This window comes from Marmota flaviventris, chromosome 8 (genome assembly GCF_047511675.1).
Source record: "Marmota flaviventris isolate mMarFla1 chromosome 8, mMarFla1.hap1, whole genome shotgun sequence".
NCBI classification, from domain to species: domain Eukaryota; kingdom Metazoa; phylum Chordata; class Mammalia; order Rodentia; family Sciuridae; genus Marmota; species Marmota flaviventris.
In genome coordinates this window covers 47,375,675-47,399,222 of record NC_092505.1, presented here as the reverse complement: position 1 = coordinate 47,399,222, position 23,548 = coordinate 47,375,675, and the positions used below count along the sequence as shown (strand labels likewise).

The 23,548-nt window shown below is 34.1% G+C and overlaps 1 protein-coding gene across 1 annotated transcript; it reads right to left on the bottom strand.

The window, feature by feature from the left end:
* On the bottom strand, nt 1-22,390 carry Ostn (osteocrin). The gene is made up of 3 exons (XM_027935901.1): nt 22,292-22,390; nt 19,908-20,119; nt 1-85 (listed from the first exon to the last, which is right to left on the bottom strand). The coding sequence occupies exons 1-3, from the start codon at nt 22,388-22,390 to the stop codon at nt 1-3; spliced, it is 396 nt and encodes a 131-aa protein (XP_027791702.1).
* Between the last annotated feature and the right edge of the window lie 1,158 nt (nt 22,391-23,548).

The window sequence follows — 23,548 nt, the reverse complement described above, 5'->3', positions numbered from 1 at the left end:
TTAGCCTCTAGAATTTGAAAGCCGGTTTCTACCAATCCGATCCACGGGGATGCCAAATCGTCTTTTTGGATGAGCTACTACTTTCCTGAAACAAAGAGAATATTTTTAAGCTAAAGTTGCCATTATTAACCATTACTTTTATGCTTCCATTTCATGCAGATCTGGGGGTTTTCTTTGGGAGTTGGAATAAAGAAAATAGTTACATTCACCAGTTACCATTCTCACACTCTGAATGTCTGTGGAAGTGAGTATAACCACATCCATTTTACACACCAGAAACCTGAGGCTTAGAGAAGCTAATATATGCAAAGTCAAATAGACAAAGTGAAAAACCAGGTTGTATTGGCATACTGATCTGCTAAGTGGGTAAATCTCTTGACCTCTTCAGATTTTATTCTTCTGTTTATTGAGGAAAACTGAACTGTTCTCTCCAAACTCTGCCTCAGAATAGATCTTTGGGGAAGTATGGTGGTGGGAGAGGAAAGGATGCAGAGAAGAAGGCTGAGTGGAAGGAAGTTTGCCTCTCATGCCTTCATGTAGACTTCACCCAGAAAAACCTTATATGCAGTGGTCTGGGTTGTGTGTATAATCTTGATATTAAATATTGTTTGAAAAATTTAAACAAGCTCCCTATTAAAATGAAGTTTGAAAATATCCACACAGGATTATAAGAGGCCCATTACATCTTTCAGTTTATATGTTCTATACATTGGCTTTTCATTTGGTACATTTATAGTAGTGGGATTCATTGTTACATATTTGTTCATGCAGACAATATTACAATATGATTTGGTCAATTCATTTCCCAGTAACTCCCCTTTTGTTAGCTCTTTTGTTTTATTTTAAAATATTTGCTCTTTAAAAGGAAAACTATATTTAAGCATTTTTATTTTATTTTTTTAGTATCATCATCTATTGCTGTCAAAACAAAATCCTAACATGAGATGTTCAAAAATTAGAATATGTAACTTTCACTTTCTAGCCTTGGAATTAGAGGAGAAACTAGAATTTACTTAATGAAGACAGAGATAGGTGGGATAAACTAAGAAGTCTCTATAAGTGACTTGCCTCTCAGCAAAAGGTTACTAATAAAAGCCAGGCTCCGTGGTGTACGCCTGTAATCCCAGTAGCACGGGAGGCTGAGATAGGAGGGTCATGAGTTAAAAATCAGCCTCAGCAACAGTAAGGCACTAAGCAACTCAGTGAGACCCTGTGTCTAAATAAAATGCAAAATAGGGCTGAGGATGTGGCTCAGTGGTCAAGTGCCCCTGAGTTCAATACCTAGTTATACCCCCTGCAATAGTTACTAATACACATATGGCTTTTGGTTGACTTCAAAGTAGGAATATTATAAATGAATTATATTAGACATGTACAGATACGTACAATAAACACCTAGATCAAAAAAATCAAAATATTATTAGTGAATACTTTAGGACTGAGAATCTGAAAAGTTATTCCCCAACCAAATGCAAGGTTTTCTGCTTTATATTTTTGCAAATGACTATAATAATACAGTTTATTGCTTGAAAATCTCAGTGATGTGGCACATATTGCATTATAGTTCAAGTTAATTTTCAACATCTTATTTAAAATATTTATTTTTTAGTTGTAGTTGGACACAAAACCTTCATTTTATTTATTTTTATGTGTTGCTGAGGATCTAACCCAGGGCCTTGCTCATGCTAGGCAAGCACTCCACCGCTGAGCCACAACCCCAGCCCAATTTTCAACATCTTAAAGAGTGGGAAAAAAAAAGACTTTTGGGGGGAATATTTTCAATAACTTCTTTAGTTCATTGCTGCTTGCATTATATAGTTAATCTCTACTACATAAGTGCCAAAAATTAATGAAAACCTCAATGATTTTTGAGGTTTTATCCTATAGTCATTCAATTGATTTATACTTTACTATGTCCTTACTATGTATAAGGTTGTTTCTGTGGCTGTCCTGACTTAGATGGATAAGAAATTGCCACAGTCCGGCTGCAGCAAAGTAACCGGGGGGGTGACGAGCAACTTGTGTAGATTGATACAGCAGGAGTGGGAGCCGTTTATTGTAGGACAGGAGGGGTATATATACATTCCACACAGCTTATCTTAATTAACATAAACTAGATACATCAGTCAACCAATAAGGAATCTCCACACTTAATGGCTTGCTGGCGTTACTTCACAAACCACTCCCTCTGGCAAAATGCCAGGCGCCATCTTGACTTGTTTATAGACCTTAACAGAAATAGTCTTTGCTTTCAAAAACCTTTAGACAAGTATTCTCAGAAGTGATGATAATTTAATGCAAATTATAGAGGAAAATCTCTTAGTCTTACTGAGACCAAACTTTTTCTTAATGATGGTCCTGATGGTACTGTGAAGCAAATAATTTATTAAAAAGCTCTGAAAAGCATGGAGAACAAACGAAACATGAGGGACTTTTAAAGTTGTACCTTGCACATAAAAATCTATAAATATCATTTAATTTATTTAAAAGAATTAATTTGTAAGTTATTAATATTTAGTGCCTTCTACATGCCTGATGCTGTGTATTGTGCTATCTATACAAGGATGATAACAACACACAGGGGAGCTGATATGTGATTACCATCAAATAATATTTAGGAATATTATATTTTCATCTAATCTAACTTTGTTTTCTGCTGATTCACATCCATCTTCCATTCTGGGTTGGCTCTTGGTTTTGTTAGCTGCATTGACTATATGTATTGTCTTATAAGATTTGTCTTCTAGGAAAAAATTTGGTCAGTTAACTGGGTATGGGAAAATACTTATTGCTCATTTTTACCATTTCTGCATCCCTACCTTCCTTCATTATTTCTGCAAAACATTACTTCTTAAGGTGATGTCTGTTGTTTGCACTTCTGGATTTCTTAATTACAAATTGACTATATATTTGTCAATTTGTTAACCAAATGGGAAATTAGTTATTTGTAAAATTAGCTTAAAATGCATGTTTAAGACTTATAAGAAACTAGGCATGTTGGTCATGCTTTCAGCCATTTGATACAATTATAAATAATTGCTGTGAAAAGAAAATAATGTCTCTTTTGCATTTTAAACTATCTTTAAGCAGTTGTTTTCTTTGTGGTAGTCAGAAAATCAGCTTTCCACAGATGTCTACATGGTAATCCCCAGAATCTGCAAATATGTCACTTGCACACAGGATTAAGTTTAAGGACCTTGAAATGGGAAGATGATGCTACTGTAGCTGAGTATTTCCAGTCTAGTCACTGAAGTCCTTAAAAGGAGATGATGACTGAAGGAGACTAGGTCAGACAGGAACAGCAAACTGAGAAGGACTGCCCACATTTGCTGGCTTTGAAGAGGAAGGAAAAGCTCATGCATTAAGGAATGATGCATCCCCTAGAAGTTTTGGAAAGGAAACAGGGACTTGAGCAACCATGAGGAACTGAATTCTGCCAACAATTTGAAAGAACAGAAAATAGATTTTCCCTTAGAAACTCTGGGAAAGAGGAACAGACGATGAATATCTAGATCTCCTCTTTGTCCAGATAGAAGACAATGCAAGAAGGACAGCATAGAGCACTCTGCAGTAGAAACTTTATAGGACACCTCTTGGCTAGCAATGGATTCTATGACTCATATGATCACATGACCATATGACCTAGCTGAAAGAAGCCTGGAAAAAGTCATCCAGCATTATATACATGTTGGGTGGTGAGAATATAATGGAGTCTGATCTACAGAATTTTAAGATGATCAATAATTTTGTTGTAATTTTTTTATCATAGCAATCAAAAACCAAATACATCTCTCTATGTGATGTAGGGCTTATGTCTGAGTGTAATGGGGTTAATATATAGAAAATACTAAGCCGATGTAATTTTCACCCTAAATCCCTTTACTGACTATTCCACCATTGTAACTCCAGGAGACCACCAATAGGGCAAAAGCCACTTCAGGAAGGGAGGGAATGTCCCCAGTAGTCTCTGATAAATAGGAACAGGAAGTGAAAAAGCAAACCCTCCCAGGTGTTAAAAGGACTGTCAAAAGGGGAAGGAAATAGCAGCTGGGACAAAGATTCATATGACATGTACACTGATTTCCCAAATCTTCTTTAAGAATAGTGGTCATAAAAAAACAAATATTTTTACTTTTTAAGAGAAGTGTGATATTCTCATAAATCATATAAATTAGAGCAGTAGTGTTCCCTACTGCCAATATATTTTTTCAAAAATGAAAGTAAAAGGAATAGAAATAATATTTTTTTCTTTTAGGCTTTACTACAGTTGATCTTTCCTTGAGAGATCGGACTGTGAAAGAAGATTTTATAGTGCTGAAAGCAAAATAAACCTGCTTTTTCCCTCTTTCCCAACTTCCCTCCCTTTCTTTCTTCTTTTCTTCCTTCCTGGATTCCCTTTCCCCCCTAATTTTTCTTCCCTCCCTTTTCCCAGATTTGATCAAAGCAGTATTAGGAACCGGGAAATGGACGGCTTGGGCTCTAATTTGATTGTTTTACTTAGTGCTAATGTGATCCTTTGCACGTCTGTTATTATCAGCTTCCTTTTTTTGATAAAATTTAGATAATACTTGTTGTTTCTATCTTCTGGAGCTGTTTATTCATTTAATATATTTACTTTTTAAGTAATAGTCAGTTGCATTTGGATTTATTCTATGCACTGGGGATACAGTGGTGAATAAGACATGCTACCTCTCAAGAGTTCACAATTCACCTTGAAAAGACCTAATGAGTTAACGCACGTGAAAACATTTTGTACTTTCCAACTGATATTATTCTTTTCTACCAGTCTAATCCAGTGATTTTCAAACTATTTATAGCCTACCTTTATAAACACAAACACTTTTTAAAAAAGAGCAATATCTAAAGTGTTAGGTGAATTGTGTCAGTAAGTTACCTCTCCTTGTCCATATATAGTGACCACTGAAAGAGCTTCCAGAAACGCTTAAGCCTCCTTAGAGCAGAGGAAGTAGCCAAGTGGGTAAAGTAGAGACTAACAATGGATACATAAGTACTTGATTTATTTTATCAAATTTAGGATTGGTTGCAAATGCTCAAAGGTATATAGAAAATAAATTTTAAAATTAAGCATATATATAACATATAATTGTTTATATAAATATAATATATATTATATATTATGTAATATATAAAATATAAATATGTATAAAATATATACATAATATATATTATATGTCATATTATATATGTATACACACACATCTACTCAGCATTAGTGCGTATATAAAAACAAAAACTTTTTTTCAAAAAGTAAATAGAAATTATAATTGTTCAATAAGTTAAAGAATTTCTGTATAATCTATATCATTTCAGAAGTAAACTGGTAATTTAGTTATTTTGCTATTATTATAAAAGTATAATAGTACTTTACACTAAAACACATGTGCTGACAAAAATAGAGTGTGTAAAAAATTAATATTAGAGCACTTTAAAAAATATTTTGAATAATTTTTTTAGTTGTCAATGGATCTTTATTTTTAAAATTTATTTATTTGTATGAGGTGTTGAGAATCAAACCCAGTGCCTCACACATGCTAGGCAAGCACTCCACCATTGAGCCACAGCCCCAGTCCATAGAGAAATATTCTTAAGACCAAAAAGGAAAGCTGTACTTTCTGAGTATTTAGTCCCTCTTGTGACAAAATGGTGGTATGACATGGCTTACACTATAGGCATTTAAAACAATCCACGTTTTTCATTCTAAAATATTCTTTAAGTAATTTAAAGATTTAGAATATCAAATTAATATAAAGGGAATTATTATTTTTTAATTTTTCCTTTTGGTGCTGGAAATTGAAACCAGGGGTACTTTACCACTGAGCTAGATCCCCAGTCCTTTTTATTTTTTATTTTGAAACAGGGTGCTGAGCGTCTTAAACTTGCATGCCTCAATCTTCTTGGTTGCTGGGATTACAGACTGTAATTACAGACTGTCCTTTTAAACATGACTAAACTATGTAGTTTAGTGTACACTAAAGTATAGACTTCCAATATTAAATAGGATTTTCTTTAAAATTTATATTCTTGGATAATTCCATTTCTAAAGGTACTTGAACATTCTAAAAAGGCACAGTTAAACATTTTATCAAGAATCACTTCATGTAAAATACTATAAATTTAGTTATAATCTGTTTAAAGAAAATGAAAAGGAGTTTTCTATTTGCAGCACCAGCATAAGAAATAGAATATTATCAGCACTTCTGACATTACCACAGCATCCCTCTCCCCTCTCATGGCTCATTTTCCCAGAGGTAATATATAGACAACTGAAGCTTAGCCTAATCATTCTCTGCTTTTCCTTATCTTATTATCTGTGTATGTATTCTTCAAAAATCTGGTATTTACCTTAGACAGTTCTAGAATTGTACTTAAAATGAGTCATGTACTGCAGACTTAATGTACAGCATGGTGACATAGTCATTAACAATATGTTAATACTATTACTAGTACTGATAATACTAATGTTAATATTAAAAATGGTAGTTTATTGTTTGACTATAATGTATTATATACATAAAATTTGCTAATTGAGTAGATCTAAGTATTTCATTACCAAATATGAAGGTAACTATGTGAAAGAATGGATATGCTAGCTTGATTTTGACAATCATTTCACAATATAGATTGTATTAAATACCATTTTATGCCCTGAATATAATCAAGTTTTGTCCATCATAAAAAGGAATCATGTATGACTCTTCTCTCTTTCAACAAGTATTATGTATTTTGAGATTAGACATTATGTTCTTGTCAGTGCTAACATGTGTTGCTATAGCTGCTTTATTTATAGTTGCTGCATATGATTTCATCACACGGATATACAATGGTTTGTCCATTCTACTGTGAATAAAAAATTCAGGCATTTTCTTTTTGGTCTTCAGACTGTTCTGCTGAATTTTTTCTTATGCATGCCTTTGGTGTTCATTTTAATGATTAAAGTATATTTTCAGAAGTAGAATTGCCAGCTATGCTTATACTTAATTTCATTTTATAGACCAGTTTCCAAAGGTGCACCAATTTACACACCTGAGAGCAATATATGGCAGATCCTATTATTTCAAAACTACGACAACCATTGTATTGTGAGAATTTCAATTTTGCCAATCTAATTCATCAGTAGTCATATATGGTTTGGGTGTTAGTTGACTTTTCCTGACTACTAATGAGGTTATTCACATTTTCATTTGTTTATTTTGGAAGTGCCTGTTTAAGTCTGTTATCTGTTTTTTTTTTTTAATTGTGCTTTTATTTTAAGTCTTTATTTGTAGGAGGGCTTAGAATACTCTGAATATTAAACTTTATAAGTTATATATATTCAAATATCTTGTCCCATCTGTGATTTTTCTTGTTTTTTTTTAATGAAAATAATATTTAGTTTTATTTTTATACCTCATCTAATAATCATCTCTATCCTAATAATGGATTCAGCTTGCCATGTTTACTGGAAATTTTATTGCAGTATAGACTGAAATTGAACATATAAGTCAATTTGAAGAGAATCAAAATCTTCATGATAGTGAGGCTGATTATTCAAGATCATTTATCATTTAGGTTATTTTTAATGCCTTCAAATAAACTGTTAATAATTTTCTCCATAAAAATCTTCTATAGTTTGTTGGATTTGTTTTTATTGGTGTCAGCTTAGAATATGTATAGTAGGTGTTTTTTTTTTTAAATAGATGTTCCTTCCCTTGTTATGAAGTTTCTTTTTATTATTAATTTACTGGTTATTTCTCTCAGGAATGGATATTGAATTTTTTCAAATGCTTTTTTTTCTTCTATTGGGATGATGTCCTTTATTTCTTTGATTTGTCAATTCCATTATTGATTTTCTATTACAAACCAGCCTTATACAGTATTTTTTGTGGTAACTCCTACATGATAATGAAGTGGCACCCCCTTTTTCCACAGAAAAGCCCTCTTCACCATGGCTGATTTTAGGACTGTCAGAAAAAGAGTCCATTGTAGATAAACTTCCTGTTTTCATGTCGCCCTGTTTACTTGGCCACTGGCCAAGAAGATACCAGCACTCCAGGTGCTGGGCACCCCTTACTAGTTTTTCACAAACGTATCCAGTACAGTACTTTGAAGAAATGTGCAAACAAGGCCTCTGGCCTTGAGCTGGGCTTCACAGAGATGTCTACATTTTTAAGATAAGTGACAAATGGGCTCCATGGTAACATCTGGCATGGGGAGGATAGAAAGAAGAGAAGAAGCTCTCCCCTTCTCAGGTGTTGTCCTTGAAGGGTTAACTTGCCCAGAACAGTGAAAGAAAAAGCTGCTTTTATGTGAACTGCTGCATACTGTGAACTTCTGAGCCCCTCCCCTTACATGTTGGGTATAAAACTCTGAAACTCCCTGAACTTGGGGTTCAGGGGATTGATTGATTACAGCAAAAGCTGTGCCCTCTGAACCTGGCTGCAGCCAAATAAAACTGTTTCCTGCTGTCTTGGGTGCCTTGCCTCGTTTGTCCCTACAACAATAATATTGCATTGTTTTTTAAAAATACATTCCTATATATTTTTTTTTTTTTTTGTGTGTGTGTGTGTGTGTGTGTGTATGTGTGTATGTGTGTGTCTGGGGAGGAGATGGGATTTGGTACCTGTGGTCATTAATGAAGATATCTGATAATTTTCTTTCCTGTTTTCTACATATGTGGTTTTGGTCTTCAGACAGCTCTATTCTCATTAAATGGCAAAGGATTATACCTTCCTCTTTGGTCTTCCTTTTGTTATTTATTTAATTGCATCATGGTTTGAGAACATGTTCTTTGTGAAAACCATGCCTCCACAATTTGTAAAGGTTTATTTTCCAGACTAGCAGTTCATTAATTTCATGTGTAAAGGTTGATTCATGTGTACTTAAAACCTTTTTCCTCCAACTGTTGGACACAACAACAAGTTTTACTTATTCTGTTTGTGGTTTTAAGTTCCTGGGGAAAGAAACTTGGAACCAGAGCATGGAGAATGTTCCTTCAAAACAATAGTCAGATTTGCTGCTCTATTTTAAAGAGGCAATAAAATGCTAGGCCTCTATGAAGAAAGTCATACAGCTCCACCCATATTCAGTATTATGCAAAAGGGGAGGAAATAGTAACAGTTAACTGAGGATGTAATTTGGATTAGTAAAACAGGGAGATGAATTATTAAGTGTCTATGAGTACAGCAGCCAGGCTGTGGCCCCCAATAATTCTGCCATTATATATTCTCCTTCCACATGGGGCAGAGCTGACTTGTCACCAAGGATCTTGTGGAAAGACCATGTGAAATCGAGGAAGCTGCTGCACCTCTTGCTTTGTTGTGTTGAATGAATGCCTGGAGGGTGTGGGGGGAAACCAGCAGCCATTTCCTAAGTACACTCCAACAGCCCTATAAAGAGGTTTTCATAGCAAAGAACTAAGGCCTTGAAAATAGCCAGTGAGGAAGTGGGACTCCCAGCTGTCAACCCATTTTGGAAATGGATACTTCAGCTCCAGCAGAGCCTCAGGTGCTGAGGCCCTGGTTAACATCTTCACTGTAACCTTGGAGAGCCTGAATCAGAAGCACCCATCAAGTTTTTTTTTTTTTTTTTTTTTTTGAATTGTTAATGCACCAAAATGGTTTGAAAATTATAATGCTTGTTGTTTTCTTAAGCTGCTCAATTTTGGATAATTTGTTTCACTACAATTGATATTTATTACCATGAGATTCTCAAGCAATCACACACCAATTTAGGGCTTCCAGGAAAAACTTAGGAAGCATGTGGAAACAATAAGCCAGATAGTCACCCCTGAATCTTGCAATTGTGGTTACTGTAATTTAAAATTCGAGTATAAAATAAAAGAAAAAGAAAGAGTAGGAATGATAATTAACTATAGGAGCTTGGAAGGACTGCCATGTGAAAAACCTAAAATGAAGTACTCAGCAAGGCCCTGTGAGGGATGAGAAGGAAATAATCAAAAGTACACAGAAAGATAGGTTTTCAAATTCAAATTCCAGAATGTTAGAATGAAGGATCATATTAAATCTGAGTGATAAGGTGGTTTTAACTAGCTATTACATAATGCCTTCTCCCTCCTACCAAGTCTACATCTAGAAGTAATAGGGAAATAAGATCTATCTATCTATCTATCTATCTATCTATCTAGAAACCAACATACCATTTTTATTACTGACAAAACTGAATGTAGAAAATGAATTCACATCTACATTTCAAAGGCCTTCCTTATATATTCTGCCTGGATTAGACAGATTGACATAACTAGTCATTGCTATCTAATAAAAACAGGAAGGAAGCGTATGAGCTGAACATACTCAACTACTCCTCCCAACCTGACCAATCAAAGAAGAGGCTATTCCCCTGGGAGGAAGTGAATACAGGTAGAAGAAGCCTAATTAGAGCTCCTGCACATGGAGGAGGGAACCAGTTGGTTCCTTCATAATCAACAGTGTGATTTTTAGAATGATGAAAGGAAATGCTACTTCACTCAGCAGAAGTTTACTTTTGACTTTCAGAATTCTATCTCAAAACTGGTAATTAAATTTAAAACAGACTGCTATTAAATTAATGCTGCTGCTGCTGCTGATGATGATGATGCAGAAGAGAAATAATATTGGCTTCTGAAGTATTGTCCCAGGAATGAGATAACTAAACAGGCATTCGGAACAAAACCACCAGCACTGGGATCAAATAATGAGATTTAGGTAGCTGTAGAAAGAACCAGGGATGCTTAATTTGGAAAGCATTGCAGAGTAGTAGGATAGGGCAAAGGGATCTACATTTACTTGGTTCATGAATCTCTCTGAGGAACTAATGAAAATTTTAAAACTTCTATCCAACAAATAGAATCACACAAAAAATATATTACAAAAATTTCTTTTTGGAGGGATGGGTAATACACATTGCAAAGCCCATGTATGGAGTCAAATATTCTCTCTTTTAGAAGAAAGTTTAAATCTTCATGACAAGAGTTAGGTGGGGAGAAAAGGTAAAGAACTGCATCATTTTGTGGTGTTGAGCTGAGGTGAGAAGAGACAGGCAATAAAGAACAGTTATTGGCAAGAATGGCCCAAGATCATTATGCTCAAGGGCATTTCCCATTGCATGGTCAGGCTTTTTAACTTGGGGGAAAAAAGAAAGCTGGGGCACCTCCCTCTGAATCCTTTTTCTGTGTTTCTAACATCTGAAATGTAGCCCATTTTGAACTATATCCTTTGGGCATCACCAAATAAGAGCTAAAAAGAATCAGCAAAAATCATAAGATGTGGAGGTTGGCCTAGGTCTGTCACAGGATTTACAATGAGTTAGAAAGGAAATAAAATGTTAGGATTTTTATCTTAGTCTCTAGGACAGTCATCAAGAAGGGCAGTCATATCTGACAACTCAAACCTGGTACTACTCTTCTCAACTTTATCCTGAACCTTAGGATAGAAGGCCATATGTCTTCAGTATGGTAATTTTTTTATTAGTTGCACATGACAATACAATGATCTTGACATATCATACATTTGAATCAAATGTGGTATAATTTCTCATTTTCTGAGTGTACAGGTTGCAGAATCACATTGGTTATACAGACACGTATATACACACAGCAATACTAGTGTCTATTTTATTCTGCTGCCCTTCCTATCTCCCCATCCTCTCCCTTCCCCTCCCATGACTTCTCTCTACCCAATCTAATGTGACACATTTCTTTTTTTTCCCCCTCACATCATCATACATGTATTTTGTATAACGATGAGGGTCTCCTTCCATCTTCCGTGCAATTCCCCTTCTCCCTCCCATTCCCTCCCACCTCTCTTCCCTATTTAGTGGTAATCTTCTTCTCATGCTCTTCCTCCCTACCCCATTAGTATTTATTCAGTGTATACGTTCTAAATGAATTTCACTGTTCTTGGTCATGGATAAACACCTTATTCACTCAGCTTTAATTTCTTTATCAAAACTAGCTTTAAGTGGAAAATCATTGGACTTGGATTAAACAACTTGATGCATAATTTATAGTTAGGTAATCTCAGAAAACTCATCTCTCTGAAAATACACCAATAAAATGGGATTCATAGCAACCTCCTTCTTAGAGTGTTATGAAATGTTAAAAAGCAAGTAATATATCAAGAGTTTTCAAATAAGATTCTATTTCAGTTTTGGGCTGTGGTCCCAAAGTAGGCAGGCAAGTATTTCCTCTTGTATTCTAAAGTTAGGTGCTAGACTCATGTAGTATTTGCAAAGAATGTTGCTGCAAACTGATTTTTTCCAACCTTAGTCCAATAAAAGAATTGATGTTGAATGGGTCAGGAGGAAAGAATTTCTCAGGAAGGAGTTATTGGAGAACAGGGACATTTATCCTCTACCTTCAAATAGGGGTCTTCAGGAAAACCACTCAGAGTGAGATATACCCAGGAAGCATGATAGACCTGATGCAACCATACCTATAAAATCTAAAGGGCAAGAAACTTTGAGAGTGAGCTTGATATCAGAGCAAAGAGGGATGACTACATAAGGAACAGCTTCCCTTTTAGTAACCAAAGTTAAGGACGTGGAGCATGTGGATGGAGCTGGCCTAGGTTAATTATAAAGGATAAGTTGCCTCAAGGTCTCTCTGCCAGGGGTGATGGGTGAAGCAAACTCAGCAGGATGCTGGTGGTGGTGTGAAATGGAGAAGCCGAAAGTATAGAGGGTGAAGAGCATCCTGCCAAAAGAGAAGCATGGCTGGAGGCCAGGATGTTTATAACAAAGTTCCCAGTGAGGGTTATGTGATGGTCTGTAAAAATAAGTCCTAATAAGGAGTCAGCTTTGGGTTATAAAGGTCAGGGAGCACTAGAGCCAGATCATGTCTGATCAGTCAAGTCAGATTTCTCTCTGCATCTCCAGTCTTGATTCTGGAGGAGACAAAATCACAGGGGCTACTGCAGTATTGGGAGGGTGAGGATGAAACTGACAATAGCCCTCTTTCCACTGCAGCTTCCCAGCATGAATGGGCCAAGGCTGGGGAAAAGAAAGCTTTAATAATATTCATGGTTTGGGCTAAGACATAAGATTTGATATTTAACAGAAAATACTGAAAGTGAACACAAGGATTCCTATTATTCTGATATGACTATCAGAGCCAAGGTGCCTACTTTTGGCTTTCCCAAGAGAAAGGAAACATGTACTCCCATTGAGTGGGCTTGAATGCATGGAGTAGGGTGTAAAATTGTGTTCTACAGTTATTCCCTTTCAATTAAATGATTATAATAACAATAGTCTGAAGCAAAATGTTAATTGACCCAGTTCTATTGAATGTGCATAACTGTGCTGGGTCTCTTCCATCAGCTGCTTCACATTTATTTCTTCATCTTTTCTCACTCACTTTTAGTCAGAGGTGGCTGACATTTTTGGATAGCATAAAAGTTCCTGCAACCTTAGGCTATAGGTGACCTTGGCAAGAGAGACCAGGAGAGTGGGAAAGATGACAGGATAATTTTTTATGCTCCCATTCCCCCTTGTAAAACCTTCTCCAGTGAGCTATGCTTCTCAATGAGGCTTACTGTTTCTCCCAGGCATCTGATTCTCTATGACTATATATGATATTCCAGAAGCCTCTTGTTTCTTCAGGCCAGGGCCCTTGGCTGTTGTGCCAACTACTATGATTTACCTATATTCAGACTTTTGTAATCTTCTTGTGAATAAACTTTCCCCAAATTTTCCTTTTTCAACAGTGCTAAATATTTCCTGTTGGTACCCTGATTGACCAAGTAACATTATTTGCTTCTCTAATCTCAAAATCTTAATGGCAGCACTAAAGCAATAATAGTTGTGAAAATGTTTAGCAGTAATCAAAATAAAATATAGAGTATTATTATTGTTCTTATTATTTGCAAGATATTTTCAGGAATGTGTGAAGGAGCCAGAAAAAAATCATTTGTTAGAAAAATTCCAGGCCTATCATCAATATTTCCTAATGTTAAAGGGCCATTCAGAAAGTAAGTACTATTTTACCATGGATATAATCATACCTGTTTCCTTTGCTTTGCATTAATGAGGTGAACATTCATTAGTTTTAACTTTTGAACAAGTGAACTAAAATGAGGAAAATATTTTATACTTCAAAGCATAAAATTAACTTTGCCCTGGGAATTAAGTAACATGCATGTGTATCTGAAAATAAAGCTAGTGTCATAGTCAGTGAAAAACTTGGGTAAATAGTTCACGATAAGCACTGTTCAATGCATTCTAATATGATCTGACATAGACTTTGCCCTGTTTAGTGGTTCCTGTTTGTCTATTGTCATTTTTTATTTTTCCTAACTATTCATGTATTGTGCTGTTCTGATATCTTGGTGGACTTTTTCAAAAGCAGATGTAAAATTTTTTTTCTTGCCTAAATATTTTGAAGTTACAAAGAATAAAATAATGCATTTTATATGCTCAAGACTCAGGGTTTTTTAGTGGGCAGCTATATACTAATATAATTCAGGGGTCTATAAATGTGGATGGACAAAGGTTGCTTTTTTTACTTTTATTAACCTGTAATTAAAATACAACACTTCAATTATGAAAATAAGGAACAAATTCCAACAGTATTTAGTTACACCTGGACCTTTGTGACAATCGGATATCAAAATACTGTCAGACTACATTTTTGTTGTTATAAATACTTTGAAATGTTTTTTATGGTGCATTTCTTGAAATTATTATTGTTTTTAGATCCATTTCTAAATCTTGTTATTTTGTGTATTAATAATCATATATGTTAGTATACTACAAGTTAATAATTCTATTTCTAATTTGTAATGGTTGAATTCTTGTGAATTCTACCCATTCAAAAGTGATATCTGAGATAGGGGATATAGGCTTCTTCAAAGTTCCCAAGTGACGTATGGCAGAAAAAGCTTATGAATCCCTGGGTTGAGTTATAGATGCAATTGTTAGGACTAGAGAATGGATGACAGAAATCAGTTACCTTCTCTCCATCAGTAAGAATATTGAGAAAGTTTGTTTGAGAAGGAGAAAAATGTATGATATGCACCTGAAAACCACGGGTGTTTATAAGCAAATCAGAAAATATGTAGATTCATACATATTAAAGTAATAAATTCCCAGCCTTGTGAAAAATAAAAAAAAATATTGGACCAATACTATCATTTCATCTATTGAGATAAAGGTGCAGGTAAATAATCCTTAGTACAGATCTCCCGTGTAAAATTACTGTAGTTTTTAACTATATCATTGTTATATGTAAAGATATCTATTTTAGTCCTGTGCCTCTATTATACATATTTAATGATATTTGAATATCTTTGTAATGTAAAATATTAACCTTGAATATTTTAAAAATTTATATACCACAAAAAGTCTAAAATTATTTTACTAAAACTCAAGGAGTATAGAAATATGTTATGTAATATTTATTATTTATCTCCTATAGTTTTCCACCTCTCTAATATACAAACTAAATTTAATTTTTGCTTTAAGACTAAGAACAGGAATTCTTGTAAAAAAATGAATGCTGCAGCAATAACTCATAGGAAATGCAACTGGAGTTTAATTTGAATGCACAAAGTATCAGCTATCATACAAAAATATATAAAAATATAAAGAATTTAGTTTAGAAAAAAAATTGTTCAACTTTTCAAGCTCATGGGTCAGTCTGTGCAAATCCCTTTTGCTCTCTTTAACCTGCTAAACTTCTGGAAATAGTTGGAGGTGAAGGTGAAGGCAGAGAAAAGGGAACATGATAAAGATCATCAATTATTCTACTAAAATCCTTTTTAGTTGTTCTCGTTTGGATATGAAGTTTCTCTAAAAGCTCCTGTTCATGAAGGAATTGTCAGAGGTAAGATGATTAAATTATGAGAGCTGTAACCTAATTGGCCCATCCTAGTTTGCTGGCTGACTGGGTGGTAACTCTAGAAAGGTGGGGAATGACTAGAGGAGTTGGGTCACTGAGGTTGTGCCCTGGAAGAGTGTGTCTTGTCTTTGGCCTCTTCTCCCCTCCCTCCTTCTCGATGTTTCCTTACCCTTCCAAGACCCCAGCAGCTTGACTCTGCTGGGCCCTTCCTTCATGAAGTGCTGTATCACCTTGGGTCCAGAGTAATGGAGTTTTGCCTCCTCTAAATTGTTCTTGTTGGATATTTTGGTTACAGTGATGCAAAAGCTGGCTAAAACACTCTGTTCATACAATATTGTATGGCACCTTTCAATATGGCTCCAGGAATAGAATGAAGCTATAGGAGTTTTGCATTGCACATTCCAGAAGGCATCCCCACACACAGCATCCCTGTGTTACCCCAACTCTCCTTCCTTATTTCATTTATTATTCAGCTTTTTTTTCTTATTTCCTAACATCAAGCCCACTCCATGCTATTCAGTTCTCCCAATACGACACCCCAAATATTCAAGTCTCTAAGCTATCTCTTACATGATTTTCTCTTCACAGAACAATGTTCCTAATTCCCTCAATCTGTCAAGAATATTACTTATTCATGTCAAAATTTGTTCTTATTGCTGAATTTAAAATTTTATATTTTTTCTATCATTTATTGAAAATTATTAACAAATATGCACAATATTGTCAAATAGTAATTTTTCTCCTCAGTTTGTTCCCACAAAACTTCTCTTTCAGATTTTTTTTTATTATTTTAACTTTGTACTCAGTTTTAGTAAGGCATAATCCACAAATAAAATTGTATATATTTATGGTATATAATGTGAAATTTTGATACATATATGCATTATAAAATGATTAATTCAAGTTAATTAATATATGCATTACCTCACATAAACATTAAAAATCTACTCTCTTAGCAATTTAAAAATATATAATACATTATTATTAGCTGTAATCATCATGTTGTACAGTGGATCTCCAGAACTTATTCATCTTGTTTAACTGAAACTTTGAACCCTTCAACCAACATCTGTACCAATATTGAATGGCAATATTGGATGGCAAATGTTTTTAAAAAACAATTTTTTTTGATACCAGAGATTGAGCCCAGGGGTACTTAACCACTGAGCCACATAATATTTTATTTAGAGCCAGGGTGTCCCTGAGTTGTTTAGGGCCTCGCTGAGTTGCTGAGGCTGGCTTAAACCTGGAATCCTCCTGCCTCAGCCTTCTGAGCTACTGGGATTACAGTGTGCACCACCAGGCCTGGTAGTTTGACTTTTTCTTTTTGATTCCATATATGTCCCACAAAACTTATTAGATTAAATTTTATGTTACAATTTTTTATTCTACTCTCCATATACTTTTGTTCTATTCTGAGTTATTTCTTTATGATAGATTTATTTATCTTTTTTCCAGGTCTAATATGCTATTTATCTCATTGTTTAGTTTTCAAAATATCTGTTATAAAACATTTCAAACACATATCAGAATAGAATAGTGTAATGCACCCCTCTGAACCCATCAATCTAAGACAATTACTAATTTATTGTGAATGTTGCTGTATCTGGGTCCACTTCTGCTTCTGTATTATTTGGAAGCAACTTTCAGATAAATAAACAAATAAACTGTATCCCAGTTACACTGTTTCAGCTTAAATTTTTTTTTTGTCTTTTTCACAGTAGTGAGAAAGCCATACTTACTCAGTAGAAAACATATTTTGAATTTTTATCTTTTTCTGGACAGAAGATTTTCAGCAGAATACCCTGTAGCAATAGCAAGCTACTGCTTCTATTGAGCCACTTGATCATAAGCATAAATAAGAAATATTCTACAATATACTGTGTTGCTCATTATGCTGTTCAATAGGTTAGATGTATTAAATGCATTTGGACTAGTGAGATTTTCCTCTTCTGTTGGGTTTATCAAGACGTAACCCCATCATAAGTCGAGGAGCATCTACACTTTCAATTTAATTATTTTTTTGAGGTATCTCTCATTTTGAATGATGGTATCATTTTCCTATTTGAAAGTAAATAATAATTACTTAATATCAAATAGCTATACTGCTTACATTTGCAACTGTCATTTACATATGTTAACTTATAAAAAGATTATTGTTCAAATCAGGCTGTAATTAAAAGAAATTGTTAATGCTTAATAAGTCTTTTAGGTCTACTTTAATCTCTAGAATCCCCTTTGCTGTCCATCTCATTTTTTCCTATTATTTCTTGAAGAAACCGGATTATTTGTCCGGTAGTTTCTCACCATCTGGATTTTGCTCTTTGTGTCTTTGTAGTGTTTCTGAAACCATTCCTGTCTTCCATGGTTCCTGAACATTGCTTGGTGGATCTGGAGGCAAGACTACCTTTATTTATTTATTTGTTTGTATGTGTGTTTGTTTGTTTTCTGGCAACAGTCTCTTATGTGGGGCTGGCTTCTTTCATCAGGAGGCATGTAATGACTTGGTGTTTCCCCTTGTGGATGCTGGCAGTGTTCAAAAATCATTGTCTACATCCAAAGTCCATTAGGGTATGCAAAATAGAGACATCCTAATTCTGTCATTCCTTCTTTTTTTATTAGAGAGAACAATTCTATAAAAGGTTTCTACCGCATCAGCTAATCTTATCATTTCCTGATTATTTTAGCTACAAAGATTTAAAGAGAAAATTTCATGTCTACTGTCAGTAGTGGAGTTCTCAAAAGAAAGATTAAAGTTATCCCCATTTTGAAGTTTTTAAAGCAATGAACTGAAAATTAGTATTCTGTAAAGATGACCCATTAGGCTTTAAAATATCATTTTAATACACAGATTTATGCTGATTTGGTGTACTATATTTAATGTCTTATTTAAAGCTCAGATTCTCATATTTTAGATCCTTTTGACTGACCATCATAATAGCATGCTTCCTTGCCATAAGGGTTCTCAAGACAGTTAGATAAAAGATAGACAATAAAAAAAGAAAACTTAGAGAATTTAGTGAGAAATATGATATTTAGGGTAAGAAAAGGAATCCTAGTAGATTTTACAGAGAATTTGGTATGGTAATTGGGTGGTCTCTTGTGTCTTTGCTAATATAAAATATATTGCACAAGGAACAGATATTGGGAACATAGAAAATAAATTAAACCATTCTTTAATTATGGGTTAATTAAGGGAGATCAGTAATTGAGGGAGATGCATTTATTCTAATTATTTTATGTTGATTGAAATATCACAATGCACTTTAATTTGATTATCATGTTTGATTTTTTTTTTTTTTACAGAGGTAGGTAATCACACCAGTTTGTAGACAAATAAGCTGAGGATTACAGAGGGTAAGCTACTTTTAAAGTCTCCAGGCAAGAAAAGAGCAGAAATTTGACTTAAATACCTGTTTTCTCACTCCAAGTTCTGAGAGCTCTTCATTATTTCTTGGTAGAGAAAAATACATTAATTCACATATTTTGAAAGCTTTGTGTTGAGGATAAAAACAATGATATTCTGAATGCTTCTATTAAGTAGAAGACTCAGGTGGCAGCAGAACACAACAGACACTAGTATGGCAATATGTAAATCAATGGATGTGTAACTGATGTGATTCTGCAATCTGTATATGGGGTAAAAATGGGAGCTCATAACCCACTTGAATCAAAGTGTGAAATATGATAAATCAAGAACTATGTAATGTTTTGAACAGCCAACAATAAAAAATTAAAAAAAAAAACAGAATATTTATCCCACTATGCACATGTTCTCCTTCACTTTGCAAATGCAAACATGTCTTACAACAGCCATGGTATACATGTGTGTGAGGATCCTCCTCAGGGAACATTCTGACAGGAAAGCTAATGAACACTGTAGCTAGAGGTCATTTTGTTCCTTAATCACTTACTTCCAAATTCACACTATTAAACCCACAACTTTAATACTCTGTCAAATCTGTTTGCATAGAATTTTTTCACTGTATTTTTTTTTACATTTAATTCTCTTTACTTTGGAGCCCAGAATGAAAGGATTAGAGAGTGCAGATTTCCCTTCTCCAAAAGGCTCGCTTACCTCTGTTTAACTTTATCTGCAGAGCCCGCTGAGAGCCTGTCTAGGGGAGACCCAAAGCCAGAAAAGCTCCTTTTCTTCTTTGTCTCTGTCACGTCGTTCTCCAAAGATACCAGCTCATCAAGGAGCAAGAGTTTTGCAGCCAGGTCAGTGGCTGACTTCTCTTCTCGGACTGTGGGTGGTGACTGCAAATCTGTGACTCCAGAATCAAAGGCCTGTAGAGCAGAGAAAGGTGGTTCTACTCTTTAGATGAAGAAACCCAAATTAGGTAAAGTTAGTGGACACTTCCTGTATTTAGATGATATCCCTTTTGTGTTACGTTCTATACTTTCTCATGGAATTATGTTTCACACAGAAAGCTAAACCTTTGGGGAAGGAAACATATAAAGGTAGAGTATATATATCCAAGAGAAAACAGACAAAACAAAAACTCCAGGCTTGTCTCTAAAATTGAACATATTCTGATTATTCTTTTGATTTTGTACCACTAAGAATTGAATTCTTGCTTATCATTCTTAGAATGCTTTATCTATACCTTTTCATCATCATACCTATTACATTTTATTTTATTTACATTAGGTTGCTTACAACACATTTGTATTCCTTATCAGATTATAAATAACTTGAGGACAAAGACTGTCTGATTAATCTTTTATTTACTTTATTCAATACATAGCCCAGTATTTTACTCAGAGTTAGTACTCAATAAATAACTGATGAATATTTATTGGATGAACTCTCAAAAAAAAAAAAAAACAAACAAACAAAAAAAAACTAAACCTCTTGCTGTTTCCCTTTAGTCACTCATTCGTTATTTATTTATAAAACCTATTAAAATACCAATCTATGCCAGGCTCTGCATTATATTGAAGGGATACAAAAATGAAGAAAATTTAGCCACTTGCATGTCCAGGGACTAAACTTCTCCATCCATGCAATTTATTCACAATCTGTGAGTGTCTACAATGCATGAGAACTAACCCAATTTAATGTCAAAGTCTAGGATAAAATTTCTTGTTTGCTTAGATGTTACTATATATTGTCACTTTGTACTTCATCCAAGTCATAATATAGGTATGGATGCTCAGATTGTGAAGTCTCTTTTTTTTTTTTTCCTTTCTGGGACTCAACAAAACAAAACAAAACAAATCCTCTGCTCCTATTAACCATCCCTGTCATTCTGCAGTACAGGAAACACTGCTTCTTTTTAAAAGCTTGAGAATATTTCTCTAAGGGAGGAAACTAGATTCAGGGGCTTTCTTCCTTTCCTCTCTCACTTCCATCACATTTTTCCATTTACCTCACTCTTGGTCACAACAAAGAAACTGAAGAAGAGATGGAATGTCAGAAAGAAACCCCAAAGAGCAGGAGACAGACCTTCAAAGGCAAAGATCTTACATTATCTCCAAAGCAGCCTTCACAAAATATTCTTCCAACTAATATATATACCAAGTAGAGTTTTGTTTCTTTAAGATACCCTTAATTCTGCAGGGGGTGGGTGGGTGGACTATAGAATTCATGTAAGACTAAACCTTTTGTAAGGTGCATTTCAAATCCTTACTTTAGGTTACTTAAGAAGTACAGAGAATACATGTTTCTCATAAGATCAAACTTAATTTGATCTTGAGTTTTCTCTGTGTGGAGATGTCCTCATATTTGCTTTTCTTTGTACTGGTCAAGACATAAAGAAAACATTTATACTGTAATAAAAAATACACAAAATTTGGAATGCAAACAAGTTCAAACTGATTTAATTAAAACTGGTAGAGCTGGGGGCGGTGGTGCACACCTGCAATCCCAGCAGATCAGGAGGCTGAGGCACAATCACAAGTTCAAGACCAGACTTGGCAATTTGATAAGACCTTAAGCAATTTACCAAGACCCTATGTCAAAAGAAAAATTAAAAGGGACAAAGGACTGGGGATGTGGCTCAGCAGTTAAGTGTTCCTGGGTTCAATTCCCAGTACCAATTGAAAAAAAGAAAAAGAAAAAAGAAAGAAAGAAAGAAAGATGGTAGAAATTTTATATATATATATATATATATATATATATATATATATATATATATATATATATATATAAATGCTTTCTACTTTAAGGAATACAAGTGTTTCTTATTTCGAGTTACTTTTAATGTTGAAAATATGTGACTTGCTCTGAATTTGCTTAGAAGGTTAATAATCATTACTATTTACATTTAAAGTTCTTAACCTTGAATAACATTGGCAAAACAAACAAACAAAAAAAGCAATAGCAAAAGCACCTATTTCCTTGACTTTGTGTTATCAAAATATATCCCTATTTTTTAGCTGTGCCTCCTGACTATAGTAAAAATAGCTTGTGTTCATAAAACTGTTGATAAAGTCTTTCAAGATAGTTTCCATTACCTCTGTTGCTGCATCCACTGAGAGCACTTTTCCTGAGCTCCACAATATCAAAGACACAGCCAGGATGAAATGTGCACTTGCCAGTCTCCAGTCCAGCATCTAAGGGTCATGTAGATCAGGGTTAGCATTGATTAGTTTTGAATAGAAATATAGAGAAGAAATCTCCTAAGAAGTATGTTACATGCACATGATAAGCACTTCTGTGTACAGGAGTGTATTTCTATAAAACTTAAATGATACTCAATAGAAGCTGTCAGTCTTCCAGATTGAATTCAATCAAGTCTTCATTTACATGGAAACATAGATTGGGTTTGTATAGCTATAATAATAATAATAATAATAATTTAATTCAAAGTAACCTGGGGTCTGAGAAATTTATATAACTTTATTCTTTGTCTAATACAGAGAATGAAGCCTCACGTACCTAAGGAGAAATATGTAAAATTGGCAAGGTAAAAGAGAAAAAGGCCTGATGGGTTCTGAATCAGACAGAATGTGGTGTATCTGAAAGCATTTACATTAAAAAAATTATATTTTTATTATGTCAGAATTTTTATGCAAGTTTCAAAATGTACATATAGAAAAAATAGTGAAATTTCAATACAAAATGTTAAAATTCCATGTCCAATCTAATAAAATCAAAAGACAAATTACAAAATGGAAGATATTATTAATAAATATATAAAAGAAAAAATAGTATTTGGAGCATGTAAATAAGTCTGATAAATAAATTTAAAATATAGACACACAACTAAATAAAAATGGCCAAAATTGTAAATGGAGATTTCATAGAAAAGGAGAGAAGTTAATGGAAAATAAACATCCCATAATATATGTAGCCTATTTAACATAAATAAAAAGAGAAATGATATACCATTTACACAATAAGATCAGCAAGAAATTTAAGACACCACTGCATATGTTTAGAATAATGCTAGAAAAAAGAAAATATAAAAATGCTGATTTGGAAATGGATCCTTCCATTTGAAAAAAATTGGGCATAAGGATTGAAAGTGATCATGCAATACCTATGATCTTTTATTTTGCTTCTGGGTATATATCTCTGAGAAACTCTTATAAGCTTATTAGGAGACATGTGTCTGGAAGTCCAAACCCTTATAGTAGTAAAAAGCTGGAATCAACCCAAGTGGTCCATTCGAAAGATGAGGATTTGTCAATTGAAATTTATTTATACTATGGACTTAAAGCAAATAATTTAGATATACTTCTATTTACCATTGAATTATTTAAATGTAT

What these genes read in the sequence shown, in the direction of transcription:
- Ostn (XM_027935901.1), bottom strand. Translation starts at nt 22,390, where the DNA reads ATGCTGGACTGGAGACTGGCAAGTGCACATTTCATCCTGGCTGTGTCT. An exon ending in CAGTGGATGCAGCAACAGAG is followed by an intron (nt 20,120 to 22,291) that starts GTAATGGAAACT and finishes TCTGCTCTACAG; the next exon opens with GCCTTTGATTCTGGAGTCAC. An exon ending in GCAGATAAAGTTAAACAGAG is followed by an intron (nt 86 to 19,907) that starts GTAAGCGAGCCT and finishes TCTTTGTTTCAG; the next exon opens with GAAAGTAGTAGCTCATCCAA.